General features: G+C 35.5%; 1 protein-coding gene across 2 annotated transcripts in view; it reads left to right on the top strand.

Moving 5' to 3' along the window:
* DHX40 (DEAH-box helicase 40) overlaps positions 1 to 14,851 on the top strand; it is a 46,605-nt gene that overhangs the window by 13,204 nt on the left and 18,550 nt on the right. For both annotated transcript variants that reach the window (XM_042967600.1, XM_007086738.3), the window contains 5 exons: positions 3,177 to 3,276; positions 5,512 to 5,598; positions 5,741 to 5,923; positions 9,911 to 9,991; positions 10,935 to 11,092. In XM_042967600.1, the coding sequence (XP_042823534.1) occupies positions 3,177 to 3,276; positions 5,512 to 5,598; positions 5,741 to 5,923; positions 9,911 to 9,991; positions 10,935 to 11,092 (609 nt within the window). The remainder of the gene's footprint in view (positions 1 to 3,176; positions 3,277 to 5,511; positions 5,599 to 5,740; positions 5,924 to 9,910; positions 9,992 to 10,934; positions 11,093 to 14,851) is intronic.

Raw genomic sequence — 14,851 nt, 5'->3', positions numbered from 1 at the left:
AGAGTGAGAATGTGCTTTAAGATATATGTATTTAACTTTTTTCCAAATCTTTATAAACCAACATAAAAGTGGTATGTGTTGGGGTGTCTGGCTGGCTTAGTCGGAAGGGGATGTGACTTTTGATCTTGGGGTCATGAGTTCAAACCTCACATTGGGTGTAGAGATTACTAAAAAAAGTAAACTTAAAAAAAACTTAGTATGTGTTTATCCTTGTGGAATATGGTATTAAAGTGTGTGGGTTAGGCGTACCTGGGGGGCTCGGTTGAGCGTCCGACTTTGGCTCAGGTCATGATCTCAACAGTTTGTGAGATGGAGCCCTGCATGGGGCTCTGCACTGACAGTGCAGACCCTGCTTGGGATTTCTCTCTCTCCCTCCCTCCCTCTCTCTCTGTATCCCTCCCCCAGTTCCACGCACACACACACGCTCTCTCAAAATAAATACATAAGCTTAATAAAAATTAAAGAAAATAAAGTGGATGAAATGTAAATGAAATAAATGTGAGTCTTGTCAAAACAGCAGTTTCAAGACTTTTTAATTGATTATAGTGAACAAAATGGTAAATGAAACTGAAATTTTGCTTGAACTGAACACTTAAAAATTAGATATTTTTAGAAATGGGTTGATTGAAAAACAGATTTGATTAGAGATAAATATGTTCAGAAAGGATGTTTTTAATTTATGTAAAGTTTTGGGGCACCTGGATGGCTCAGGCAGTTAAGCATCCACTTTGGCTCAGGTCATGATCTCGCGGTCCGTGAGTTTGAGCCCCGCGTCAGGCTCTGTGCTGACAGCCCAGAACCTGGAGCCTGCTTCAGATTCTGTGTCTCCCTCTCTCTCCCCCTCCCCTACTCGTGCTTTGTCTCTCTTTCTCCCAAAAATAAATAAACATGTAAAAAAATGTAAACACTTATGTAAATTTTTAGGGTAGTGAGGAATTTTAAAGGTAGAAGGATCTTAATTTATTATTTATATAATGCATTTTTAATTTATCAGTTTATTGGACTTTTTTGAGCACTTTCTATGGTCCAGACATTGTTCTATGTAGTGGGGATATATGTCTTGAACAAAAGAAAGTCCTTGCTTTCATGGAGCTACATTGTAGCAGAATAAATAGACCATAAATAACGTATAAACATATAACTTGAACTACAAAGTAGTATACAACTCGTTTGAACCATCTGGAAGAAATGAGCTACCTAAATCTAATACCTAAAAAATTATTCTTAACACTTAAGTTTTTTACCAAAAAACTATAAATCTAAAAGAAGTAGATCTTTTTGGAATTATTTTTGTATTCACCTCAAAACTTCCCCACAGATTTATAAGCTGCCTTTCTAGCACTTTTTTTACTTGTGAAATTAAATTCTGAATAATGTGGAAGAAAAGCAACATTACTTGTTTCAAATTTGTTTGTATGTAAATCTTGGCAAGTCACTTGACCTCTCTGGATTTAGTTTTCTCATCTGTAAAATGAAATGGCTGGCCTAGTTCCATGATTTTAAAAGTGTTCATCTGTGCCACTCCTTTTTTTGTGTGTGTGCACTCCTTTTCTCCCTTATCATAGTAGTTTAGCTTTGGTCTGTTACATATACTGGGAATACATGGATCTTTGAAAGATTTTATTTGAGAACAGGTTTTGTACTTTATTATTTCAAAGCAGGTTTTGTTAAGATTTTCTTGGCTACTGAAAGGAAAACAATTTGAGATTGCTCAGGTAGAAAAGGTGACTTTTCTAAACACATATGGGCATATCTCATGTAAAACTAATACAGCCAGGTGTTTAATTTTTTTTTCTTAAGGTGTATGTATATGTACTTATTGTTCTAATATATAATGTACAATAGTAAATACATATAACAGTTTAAAAAGATGTTATAGAAACTATAGATAGAAATGCTAATAATTTCTTTTCATACCCCAGTGGATTGACTTGTGTACTCAATGGCATAATCACTCCTAATTTTTGGAAATTACTGAAATACAGTGATCCACTCAGATTCCTTGCTTCGGAGTTCCTTGATCTCTATAGTTTAAGTGATCTTTTTCTTTACCCTACCTCAGCCACCCATTCAGAAGCTTCTATCCTAGACTTTATCATTACCATCATTTCTGATCTCAGTTTTAAACATCTTTCTGATGACTACTTCCTATATTTTTGCCAGACACTCCACTGTTTCTAATTCAACAGGTTTCAGAATGCTTTGACACCTGTCCTTTATCAACTGTCACTTATCTTCTTTCACCCATACTATAATCATTCCCTTGCAAACATACTTAACTCTCTTGTCTTATTTTGTGCTTAACCTTGCAAGAGAGCAAGTCTGGCCAAATCTGTCTGCTACTTATTTTACACCCAGTCCTTTTAAGGCCTGGGAAGTGCCAGGAGCCCAGAAGTACTCTCTTGTCAGCTCTCATGGCTAATTCATTCTTTTCTCCTTTTAGACTTTCTTCCATGTATATTAACCAGTTCTCTATGGTTCACAAGTTTATTTTTCATCTTTGCCAGAGAGTAGCCTAATCAAATTGGCATCTTTTGGACCTTATTCCAAATTCCAGGAGATTCAGATTGCCCCAGCTTGGGGGGAGATGTTTATCTTTGGTGCCATAAACTATGGCTGGAGGAACAAGGTACAATACTACAAGCGTTACTGCTTGGGTTCATCCTTTAGAATGTATGGCTAAGGGGAAGGAGTGTGGTGTTACTTGCTTAGAGAGGTAGCCATGAGTAATCAGAAAGACTCCCTAAAAAGTAAAAACCACCTAGCTAATCAGTCTTTAAGGCAGAGAGAGGTCCTTAATGTGTCATCCATGGATGGGCTTCAGAGAATCCCTGAACACGCTGAAATTATTTGAAATTTTTGTATGTGTGTATATATGTGTCTTTTAATGGAGAAGAGGGCCACAGTTTTTAAAATATTCTCAAAGGGAACTATGACCTACATAAAAGGACCCTGCTGTAGAGTTTATTTTAGCAATAATAATCTGTGATTTAATGGATCTAGAAATCTTAGCAGCAAGAGGTGAGGAGGCAAAGATAAGTTTTGCTATTTTGAATTCAAGATAATTAAAGAAGTGAAGGAAACGTAACTTTTAATGAAAAGAAGTAAGTTTCTCAAAAGTGGAGTTTGACAAATGCATGTTGTAAATTTACATTTTCTCTTTATGTGTATTTTAGATCAGCAGAGGAGAATATTTTTGCCACCTCCACCTGGAATTAGAAAATGTGTCATATCCACCAATATTTCTGCAACATCTTTGACAATAGATGGAATCAGGTACAACTTTTAAGGTTTCTTTAAAAAAAATTTTTTTTTAATCTTTATTCATCTTTGAGAGATAGAGTGCGAGCAGGGGAGGGGCAGAGAGAGAGGGAGACACAGAATCTGAAGGAGGCTCCAGGCTCTGAGCTGTCAGCAGAGCCCAATGTGGGGCTGGAACTCATGAACCACGAGATCATGACCTGAGCCAAATTTGGGTGCCCAACTGACTGGGCCACCCAGGTGCCCCTAAGGTTTCTTTTAAAGCTAAGGAAGCCACTTAATTTTGTGTTTCCTCCTCTGTGTCATACACTAATTTCCTTCTCACATACTTGTAATCACCTATCACTTTTTTGTAATTATTGATTGCCATGGTTAGAAAATAGAGTAGGAGATACACAGTATACTTTTAGTATACTTTTTAACTACTTTTATTTGGCAATTTGTAGCTTTCTCTTCCAAAATTTAAGATTATACGTAATGTTTCACAGGTTTCATTATTCATTAGATAGAAAACCAAAGCTATTTTTATTTATCTCTGCTCATTATCAGCCTATACCTAAGATGATCTGATATTCTTTTCTCATCTGACACTTTCACTTGGTGGAGTAAGTGTTGTATATCCAAGTGTTTATCTGAAGGTACTGTTTCTCACTTTTCACCTTTTAGTGAAATGAACTACAATGCAAGTCTCTTATCTTTTTTTAAAATGTTTTTTATTTTTATTTTTGAGAGAGAGAGAGAGAGAGAGAGAGAGAGAGAGAGCGAGCATGAACAGGGGAGGGGCAGAGAGAGAGGGAGACACAGAATCTGAAACAGGCTCCAGGCTCTGAGCTGTCAGCACAGAGCCCAGCGTGGGGCTTGAACCCCTGAACCGCAAGATCATGACCTGAGCCGAAGTTGGATGCTGGTAACCAACTGAGCCACCCAGGTGCCCTGCGAGTCTCTTATTTTTTTATGTAATCAATAATACATCAAATTTTTGAGTAAATTTAGTGGAGAAACACTTGGAAAATTTAAATCTAGACTGATGGTTAATGTGAAGTTCTTTTAGACTGTTAACCCACAGCCCTTTTGGATATTTATCTTTAATCCAGTATATTTTACGTCCTTGACTAATATTTTATGTCCTGCTTGCCATAGGAAGGTTGGATGTGAATCTCAAAGATTGTATATATTTCTTTTGGGTAAAATGATCAGATCTGAGAGGCAGTTTAATTTTCTTTGCTTTTCTTCTTTACTTTAAAAATAACGATTTCACTAAGGGCTTAAGAGAGCAGTTGTCTGAAGTAAGTTAACCTCTGCAATTTTCTGTTTCCAGCAATGGCAAAAGTCATTACATAGTGTGTTTTGGAATGTTCCATTAGTGAATGGTAAACCTGCTATTACTCCTAACTTAGTTTTTTACTCGACTTGTTCTCTGTTTAATTGACTTAAATGGTATTGTTGGTCTAGAGGTGACTTTCAGGTTTGTTTTTTAGAGGAGAAATTCACATAATATAAAATTAACAGTTAAAAGTGAATAGTTAGTATTTAGTACTTCTACGATGTTGTACTACAACTAATACTAATTCTTTCTCTTCTAAAACATTTTTATTACCCCCAAATAAAACCCTGTGCCCTTTAAGCAAATTACTCCCCACGCCCTCCTCCATTCTAGCCTTTGGCAACCACCAGTGTATTTTCTATTTTTATGAAATCCTATTCTGGATATTTTATCCATAAGGAGTCATACAATATGTCTTGCTTTCACTCATATGCTTTTGAGAGGTTCATTCACATTGTAGCATGTATCAGCACTTCATTCATTTTTATGGCTGAATAATGTTCCATTACATGTATATACCATAATTTGTTCATCCATTTATCCCTTAATGGCTAGTGGACATTTAGGTTATTTCTGCCTTTGGGCTTTTACGAATAGTGCTTCTATGAAAATATGTCTATGAACATTGGTTGAGTACTTGTTTCAGTTCTTTTGGGTATACGCTTAAGAATGCAGTTTCTCGATAATGTGGTAATTCTTTTAAACCTTTAGAGGAAACTTTAAACTGTTTTTCACATTGGCTTAACCACTTTACATTCCCATTAGTGATGTACAGGGTTGCAGTTTCTTGACTTTCAAGTTTTACGTTTAACATAAAAGTCATTATGTAGTTGTTAGTTTGGTAGAAAAGGAGAATACAAAGTGACCAAAATGCAACAAGTCTTTCCTTATTTTCTAAAAACATAACTGTTTTTCATTCCTCTTAGATATGTGGTAGATGGTGGCTTTGTGAAGCAGTTAAATCACAATCCCAGATTAGGGTTGGATATCCTGGAGGTGGTTCCAATTTCAAAGTAAGTCTCCAAAGCTTTTTTATTCAGAGAACAGTTTATTAGATCATTTCTAGCTGGCTTGGGGGTATGACGTTAACTACTTAGGAAACCTGCAGTATGTTTTGGGGACTTTTGTGTTTTGTTTTGTTTTTTCCTTTTAAAGGAGTGAGGCGTTACAGCGAAGTGGTCGAGCTGGCAGGACTTCCTCAGGAAAATGCTTTCGGATCTATAGTAAAGATTTTTGGAACCAGTGTATGCCTGACCATGTGATCCCTGAGATCAAGAGAACTAGTTTGACATCTGTAGTTCTGACCTTAAAGTGCCTTGCCATACACGATGTTATAAGGTATGTAGACAATTTGAAAAAAGAAAAATTTGTTAGGGTGGAGCCAGAATTCTTTTGAAGTATTTGATTCCTATATCACAGCTTTTCACAGTTTACCTAAGCCCAAATAAAAGGCTTCTTTGGGGCGCCTGGGTGGCTCAGTCGGTTGAGCGTCCGACTTTGCTCAGGTCATGATCTCACAGCTTGTGAGTTCAAGCCCTGCGTTAGGCTTTGTGTTGACAGCTTGGAGCCTGGAGCCTACTTCAGATTCTGTGCCTCCCTCTCTCTCTCCCCCAACCCACTCTCATTCTGTCTTTGTCTCTCTCAAAAATAAATAAACATTAAAAAAAATTTTTAAAAAAAGCTTCTTTGCATTGCTTTCCTGTGATTTGATCCCTTGCTCATATTTTAACCTTGGCTTAATGGGGTGCTTCACACTGAAGTTTATTTGGATCATTTAGTGACCACTGTTTATCTGTAATGAAAGGTATATAATGACCCTTATTCCAATCAGAAAGTGGTTTTCTCATAGCATCTTTTGTATGACTAGCATTGTACCAAGTATTGTGAGAGACAGAATAATACTCGGTAGTAGTATTTTGCTTTCACCAAACTTAAGTTATATTAAGGAAGCAAGATTCAGACACATGAAGCAAACAGAACAACTGTTAAATTACTCAAATGTTAAAACTATATAATCAATTGGTATAGGATGAAATATTGTAGGGGCTTGAAATTTCATATTATATGTGATAGAGGAAATAATGAAGGAAAGTACTGTCTTGCTCTTAATTTTAGTTTTATTTGTCTATGAATGTGAAAGTGTCGGGAACCCTGGGAGATGACCATGCATTCTGTAAGTTCGTAAGAAGGGAAGTAATTACTAGATATATCCAAATATGTGTTCTATACTCTTGGAAAACCAATTAAAATTTTTTTTGGATAGTGTTAAGACTAGAGATGTTCTAAATGAGAATGTAGATAATTACAAAGAGGAAAGTATATAGTATATGAAATTCTAACTGTAATCATGAATGATACCAGTGAGAAAGAAGAATCATCTAAAGAGTTCCATATGGCAAACAGAAAGCTTTCAGATGAGCCCAATTTAAAAACAGTATTCATAGTATTATTTTTGTGAATAATATGTAATCACAAAACAGCATACAATCAAGAATAAATATGTATTAGAAAGATAGGAATAATATCAAGAGTGGCATGTAATCAAGAATAAATGTATGTTAGAAAAATAAGAATAATAATTACCTAATAACTTCTGCACTGAGTTATTTTTCCATCTTAAGTTTTAAGACTAGAATGTACTAAAAGTCCCCAAAATGCAAGAGACAAAAAAAAAAAAAATTCTCTTTCCTCTCTCCCTTTTTTAAAAAAAAAGATTTTGTTTTTAAGTAATCTCTACACCTAACCTGGGGTTTAACTCACAACCCTGAGATCAAGAGTCACATGCTACACTGACTGAGCCAGCCGGGCACCCCTCTCCTCTCTCTTTTTAATGTGTATAGAAATAGAACCAGTATTTGGGATAGATGTTATAGTACTCATAGATGACAGAAAGAAAATGGAGCTTTTCATCTATTGCTTCTTTTTTCTCCATTATCAAGAATGTTTTTAAAACATGAAAGATGAACGCAAGTCTAAATAAAAAGGAATTGATGACCAAGATGGATTAAGAAATGAGATAAAACCTAATGACTATAAATGAGTGTCTTGAGGCTTTAGGAATTATTTCCATGGCACTAAAATAACTTGTAGGTTTTGGGTTATCTATGAGAAATTATACAGAACAGGTTGCCAGAAAATTGTGAGAAATACAAATGTCTTGATTTTTTCATTTAGGAAAAGGGCAGAATCTGTAAACAACTGCCCAGTGTGCTTGAAATTGGTCTTAGCAAATTCTAGCATATTTTTATTAGAAAATGTTTTTAGAGAATTTAATGGTGATTTATAGTAATCAGTATGAATCAAAATGGTTCACAAAGAATATGTCATAATAAACCATTTCCTTTTCAGTTTGAATACAGGACTGTCCACATAATGGGTGCACTATAAGTATTTATTGAATGATAACCTAATGTCTCTTGTTTTCTACACAGTATTTAATAAGATTACATTTGACATCTTTGTGAATAAGGTGATAGGACTGCTGAATAGAGTAGTTGCCAAAGAGCCAAATTCAGAAAGTATTGATTAATTGTGTAGTATATCCTAGATGGAGGATGTGCTGATGGTAAACTGAATTTTGCTCTTTCTTCATAAGCATTTTAAATGCCAGTATTAAGTAAAGATATTGAAGTCATGATTATCAGATTTCTGGAAAATGTCTTGATATCTAATCAATGATTAAAACTGGAAGGTTTAGAATGATCTCACAGGTCAAATCAACAAGGCAAAAGTCTGAAAGGTTACATCTTATATCCTGTGTTTTGGTTGTACATTAAGGAAATTCATGTGGAAAAGATCTAAAATGATCAGATCACCACAACTCAATATGAGCTTGCAATTATTAATTCTGTTTAGAAAACAAGAAAAAATTTCTGCTGGCGTAGACTTTGGTTATGTTAATAGACTGCAAAGTTCAAATGACTGGAATTATAGCATTCCTGTTCTGTGTTGGTCGCTCTACCTTTGGAGTTCAGTTTTGGATATTACCACATTTTATGAGGAGTTTGACAAACTAGAGTGTTTCTAAAAGATAGTAATTAGGTATAGTGGGTCTCTTGGAAAGCAAATAATACAAGGAGTGCTTGACAGAATTGGTAATTGGTATAATCAAGGGAGAAAAATAATGGTAGTTTTTACAAATCTGAAAGGGCTCTTCTAAGAAGAAACAGATGACTGGTTTGGTACTGCTCTAGGACAGGGGTCGAAAACTATGGTCCAGGCTCACTGGCTGTTTTTGTAAAGATAGTTTTATTGGAACACAGCCATGTCTGTTCATTCATGTATGGCTGCTTTCACTACAATAGCAGAATTGAATAATTGTGACAGAGACCATATGGCCTGCAGAACCTAAAATATTTACTATCTGGCCTTTTACAGAAAGTGTTTGCCGACTCTTGCTCTAGAAGATGCCAGGACTTGTTGGTACAAGTTGTAGGAAAACTGACTGTAGAACAGTCTACAAGATTTTTGTTTATTTGTTTTTAAATAGAGCTGTGAATCCTGGAATGGACTTTTGTGTAAGGTATTGGACCTTTTGTCCTTTGTTGGACCTTTTTCAAGGTGAGAAATTGGAGTAGATGATTTACCATCTCAAGACTTATAGTGGAAAAAGTAATCTAGTGCAGATAGCATTAAGCAATTATTGTTCTAATTAAAACAAACAAATGTATATATGTAATACATATATTCATGTTTGGTTATATGCCACCCTTGTGAATGTGATTGTCTTATGTTCATTAATGGTATTGTGGTTATGTAAGAGATTGTCTTTTATTTTCAGAGGATGCATGCTGAAGTATTTTGGGAGTGAATTGGCATTGTATTTGCAACTTGTTTTCAGATAGTTCAGGAGAAAATAAGAATATACACACGGCAAATATAGTAAAATTAATCAAATATATTTACCATTTTATTAAAAAACATGTTCAAGTGCTCTTAAACAACTTGTAATGTTTGGCCACTTTCAATTAATTTTCTCCACTGGTTTATAAAACTGTAATAAAAATTGTGGGCTAAAGAACAGGGTAGATTTGACATTGACTATGAAGAATGGGGCAGGGTTAAGATAAACAGAGAAGAATGGTGAGTGTTCCAGCTAAGGGGGAATCAAAAAGAAGTGTTTCTTGAATTTAAAGGAAGAGTGTGATTCAGAAAAAATAATTTCCTCTGCTGAATCTGGTTATGATCATAGAATGCTTAGGAAAAAGAAAGAGAGCTTGAAAAATAGGAGAAGTAAAACCTTATAAAGAAATTTTCGAGTGTGTATGAAATCTTAATCATGGTCAGGGAATGGAATCTTATTTCATATCTCATTTAAACACACAGGTTTCCCTATTTGGATCCACCTAATGAGAGGCTTATTTTGGAAGCTCTTAAACAACTTTACCAGTGTGATGCTATTGACAGGTAAAACAACAACAACAACAAAAATTAAACCACAGCAGATGTTAATCTCTTTCTGTTTTATTTTATTTTATTTTATTTTATTTTATCTTAATTTTTAATTTTTATTTTAAGTAAACTCTGTGCCACATATGGAGCTCAAACAACCCCATGATTAAGAGTCATACGCTCTATTGACTGAGCCAGCCAGGCACTGCAATCTCCTTTTAAAATAGGGTTCCTAATAGTTTCTTTTATCAGCAGAAAATGATTTGTTTGAATTGAATGGATTGTTTTACCTGAAATTAGAATTTTCCCTCAGTTTTTCTTTGCCACAATTCTGAATTTAAAAATTATATGATAAAGGTCTCTGGGTGGTTCAGTCGGTTAAGCATCTGATTCTTGATCTCAGCTCAGGTCTTGATCTCAGGGTTGTGAGTTCAAGTCCCTTGCTGGGCTGTATGCAGGGTGTGAAGCCTACTTAAATAAACAAATGAATAAAAATTTTATGATAAAATTATGTTTATATTTAGTATTATTTAACAGGTAATTTTTGAGTGTCATTTCAGTGCCAGGCATTAATCTGGGTATATCAAAATAATAACAGAGCCAGAGTCCTTGTTCTCATGATTGTGTAATGGGGAAATTTTTGGTAATTATCATTCTCTCATTTCTTTAAGGACATCATCCTCTATGCCTCTGTACCGATTTGTATGGTCTTTTACCATACTACTTTATTCTGTCTCATTGTTTAGTTTTTTGGATGTATTGGCCTTCCAAAGCAGGGAATTTATCATCTTTATGTTTCTTTTATCAATGACCAGTGTATCATATTTCTTGTATTGAATTGAATTTCTGGAGTTGATTTAAGGTAATATAAATTATATCTGATTTATTCTGAATGATGAACATTTCATTTGTACTCTCCCAAGGTAGAAAGACTTAAGAACCTTTTCTTTCTATTAAGGAGTGGCCATGTGACCAGATTGGGTTTGTCTATGGTGGAATTTCCTCTCCCTCCACATCTGACATGTGCAGTAATCAAGGCTGCTTCTCTAGATTGTGAAGATCTACTACTTCCAATAGCAGCAATGTTGTCTGTGGAAAATGTCTTCATTAGACCTGGTAAGAAGTTTATTGGTGAGTTTTTAAAAAATTAATAGGCTTTATTTTTTAGACCAGTTTTAGGTTTACAGAAAAATTAAGGGTAAGTAGAGACATTTTCCTCATTATTAACATCTTTCATTAGTGTGGTACATTTGTTATTGATGAACCAGTATTGATACATTATCATTAACTAAAAGGATCACTGTATTGTATATTCTTTGAGTTTTGACAAATCTGTAATGACACATTTCCACCATTACAATAATATACTAACTGATTTTACTGCCCTAAATATCTCTCGTGTTCCACCTGTTCATCCCTACATACCTTACCCCAAACTCTCGCAATCACTGATCTTTTTACATCTCCATAGTTTTGCCTTTTCCAGAATGCCAGGTAGTTGGAATCATACAGTACGAAGCCTTTTCAGACTGTCTTCTGTAGCTTAGCAATGTGCATTTAAGGTTCCTTGTCTTTTTGTGGCATAATAGCTCATTTCTTTGTTGCTGAACAATGTTCCATTTTATGGAATTTATCTTTTCACGTGTTGAAGGACATCTTGGTGGCTTTTAAGTTTTGGCAGTTATGAACAAAGCTGCTGTAAATGTCCATGCGCAGGTTTTTGTGTTGACATTGGATTTCAATTCACTGCTGAGTTATAGTATAATAATATGTTTATATCTGTAAGAAACTGCTAAACTCTCTTCCAAAGTGTCTGTACCGTTTTGTATTCTGACCAGCCATGAGTCTGAGAATTGCTCTTTCTTCACATCCTCACCAGCATATGGTGTTGTCAGTGTTTTGGATTTTGGCCATTCTAATAGGTGTGTAGTGATATCTTGTTATTTTTTTAATTTTTTTAAATTAAAAAAAAAATTTTTTTTAATGTTTATTTATTTTTGAGAGAGAGAGAGACAGAGCATGAGCAGGGGAGGAGCAGAGAGAGAGGGAGACACAGAATCTGAAACAGGCTCCAGGCTCTGAGCTGTCAGCACAGAGCCCGATGCGGGGCTCGAACTCACAAACTGAGATCATGACCTGAGCTGAAGCCAGACGCTCAACCGACTGAGCTACCCAGGCGCCCCTGTATCTTGTTATTTTAACTTGGAGATCCCTGATGACATATGATGCTAACCATCTTTTTATATGCTTATTTGCCATTTGTATCTTTTTGGTGAGGTATCCATTTAGATTTTTAAATTTTATTTTTAAGTAATTCACTTTGGCTCAGTAATTTGACCTGAGCCAAAGTGGGACGCTTAACCAACTGAGCCACCCAAGCGCCACCAACCCCCTCAGGTCTTTTTAAATCAGGTTGTTTATTTTCTTATTGTTGAGTTTTAAGAGTTCTTGGTATATTTTGGAAAACAGTCCTTTATCAGGTATATCTTTTGCAACTATTTTCTCCCATTCTGTGGTTTTTCCTCTCATTCTTTTGACATGGTCTTTCACAGAGCAGAAGCTTTTAATTTTAATGAAGTCCAGTTTTCATTTACTTCTTTCATGGGTCATGCCTTTGCCGTTACATTTGAAAAGTCATCACTATACTCAATGTCCTTTAGATTTCCTCCTATGTTATCTTCTAGGAATTGGATATCCATTTGTTCCAGCCCCATTTTTCAAAAGGCTATCCTTTTTCCATTGAAAAGCTTTTCCCCCTCGTCAAAGATCATTTAACTGTACTTGTGTGGGTATATTTCTGGGCCCCGTATTCTGTTCCATTCATCTCTTTTTCTATTCTGTCAATACCACACTGTCTTGATTATTAGAGCTTTATAGTAACTCTTAAAGTTGGATAGGGTCAGTTCTTGGCCTTTGCTCCTCCCCTTCAACACTGGGTCTTTTCCCTTCCTACATAAACTTTACAGCCAGTTTGTTGATATCCATAACATAAGTTGCTGGGACTTTATTTGGAATTATGTTGAATCTATACATCAGGTTGGAAAGAACCGACATCTTGACAGTATTGAGCCTGCTTATCCATGTACATGAAGTATCTCTCCATTTATTTATATTCTCCAATAATTCACTGGGCGGTTTTTATTACCATATATTTAGCTCTATGAGACATGAAACTGAGGATAAACGAATTTTACATTTTGTTATCCTTTAACTTAGTTGTTTGAAATAGAGAGTTATAATGTTCTTGGCTGAGAGTCCTTTCACTGGTAAAGAAAGATAGTATGGTGGACCTTTGCCCTGTTATAGTACATTAGTAATACATTAACTTTTTTTCCCCCTAGAAACAAAAGAAATCGAAGTTCAGCCCTTGTACTGTAAGAGAATTGTTTTGAAGTTTCCATGCCTTTAAACTTCTGCTTATTTCCTTTCTTGGTGTGGGACACAACTTACTTCATCCCATGTCAGCTTTACTTTCTTCTAATGGGGGGAAATCACAATTTATTTTCAAATTTAAACGTTTATTTATTATTAAGAGACAGAGACAGAGCATGAGCATGGCAGGGGCAGAGAGAGGGGGAGACACAGAATCCGAAGCAGGCTCCGGGCTCTGAGCCCGACGCGGGGTTCGAACCCACAAACCACGAGAGATCATGACCTGAGCCGAAGTCGGACGCTCAACTGACTGAGCCACCCAGGCACCACCAATTTTTTTTTTAATGTTTATTTTTGAGAGAGCGTGAGCTGGGGAGGGGCAGAGAGAGAGAGAGAGAGAGAGAGAGAGAGAGAGACCCAGAATCTGAAGCAGACTTCAGCTCTGAGCTGTCAGCACAGAGTCAGATGTGGGGCTCGAACCCATGAGCCATGAGTTCATGACCTGAGCCGAAGTCAGACATTTAACCAACTGACCCACCTAGGCGCCCCTCAAAGGAATTTCTGAGTAGACAGTATATCTTGCCTACAGCCTAGACTAACAATAGTGTGTACTATCATCCTGGTGTTATCCCTTTATAGACTGTGAGCGTTTGGTCCAGATTGGTTTGTTATTGCCAAGATTGTAATGGAGGATATATTTTTCTATAAAAATACTCTGGTTTAATCAGTGTGCTGCCTCTCCCAAGTAGATTGTAGTCTTAAGTGTCAGAATTTTGGTTCTAGTAATACCACTAGCTACAGTAGTTTTTTTCTGGTAAATACCATATGTAATAAATAAGGTTGGGTTGTGGGTTGGTGGATGGGTGAAATTAGTAAAGGGAACTAAGAGAAATGAACTTGTAGTTACCAAATAAATAAGTCATGGAGATGAAAAGTACAGCATAGGGAAAATAGTCAATAATACTCTAATAATGTTTTGTAGTAACTACACTTACATTGAGTATTATATAAAATTGTCGAATCGCTATATTGTACCCCTGAACCTAATATAACATTGTATGTCAACTATCCTTTAATAACAAACTTAAAAAATAAGTAAATAAATAAATAAGTTTGGCTATTTTTCAAAGCTAAAAATACTCCTAAAAACTATTGCAGGAGTATTGAAGTAGGAGTCAAGAGATCAGAGTTCTAACTTGACTCCACTGCAGTCTAATTATCTATTGGCCTAGTTTTTCTGGACTTCATTTTTCATTTGTGAAACTGGGGAATTAGATTAGATTAGGGTGATCTAGTCTAAGGCCAGAAAAAGGAATTGGTTTTCCTCATTGGAATATTTAAATAGATAATACCAGTCTCGTGTTAGCTCTTTTTTATTACCTTTTTTATTGTAATACAATTTCAAATTTACAGAGATGTTGAAAGAATAGTAGAGGAATTCCTTTATACCTTTTACCTAGTTTTAGCAGTTTTTAACATTTTGCTGCATTTGCTTTATTATTC

The sequence above is a fragment of the Panthera tigris genome, chromosome E1 (assembly GCF_018350195.1).
Source record: "Panthera tigris isolate Pti1 chromosome E1, P.tigris_Pti1_mat1.1, whole genome shotgun sequence".
In the NCBI taxonomy this organism is placed as follows: domain Eukaryota; kingdom Metazoa; phylum Chordata; class Mammalia; order Carnivora; family Felidae; genus Panthera; species Panthera tigris.
The sequence above is the reverse complement of the archived record's forward strand: the minus strand, read 5'-3'. Positions and strand labels throughout refer to the sequence as shown.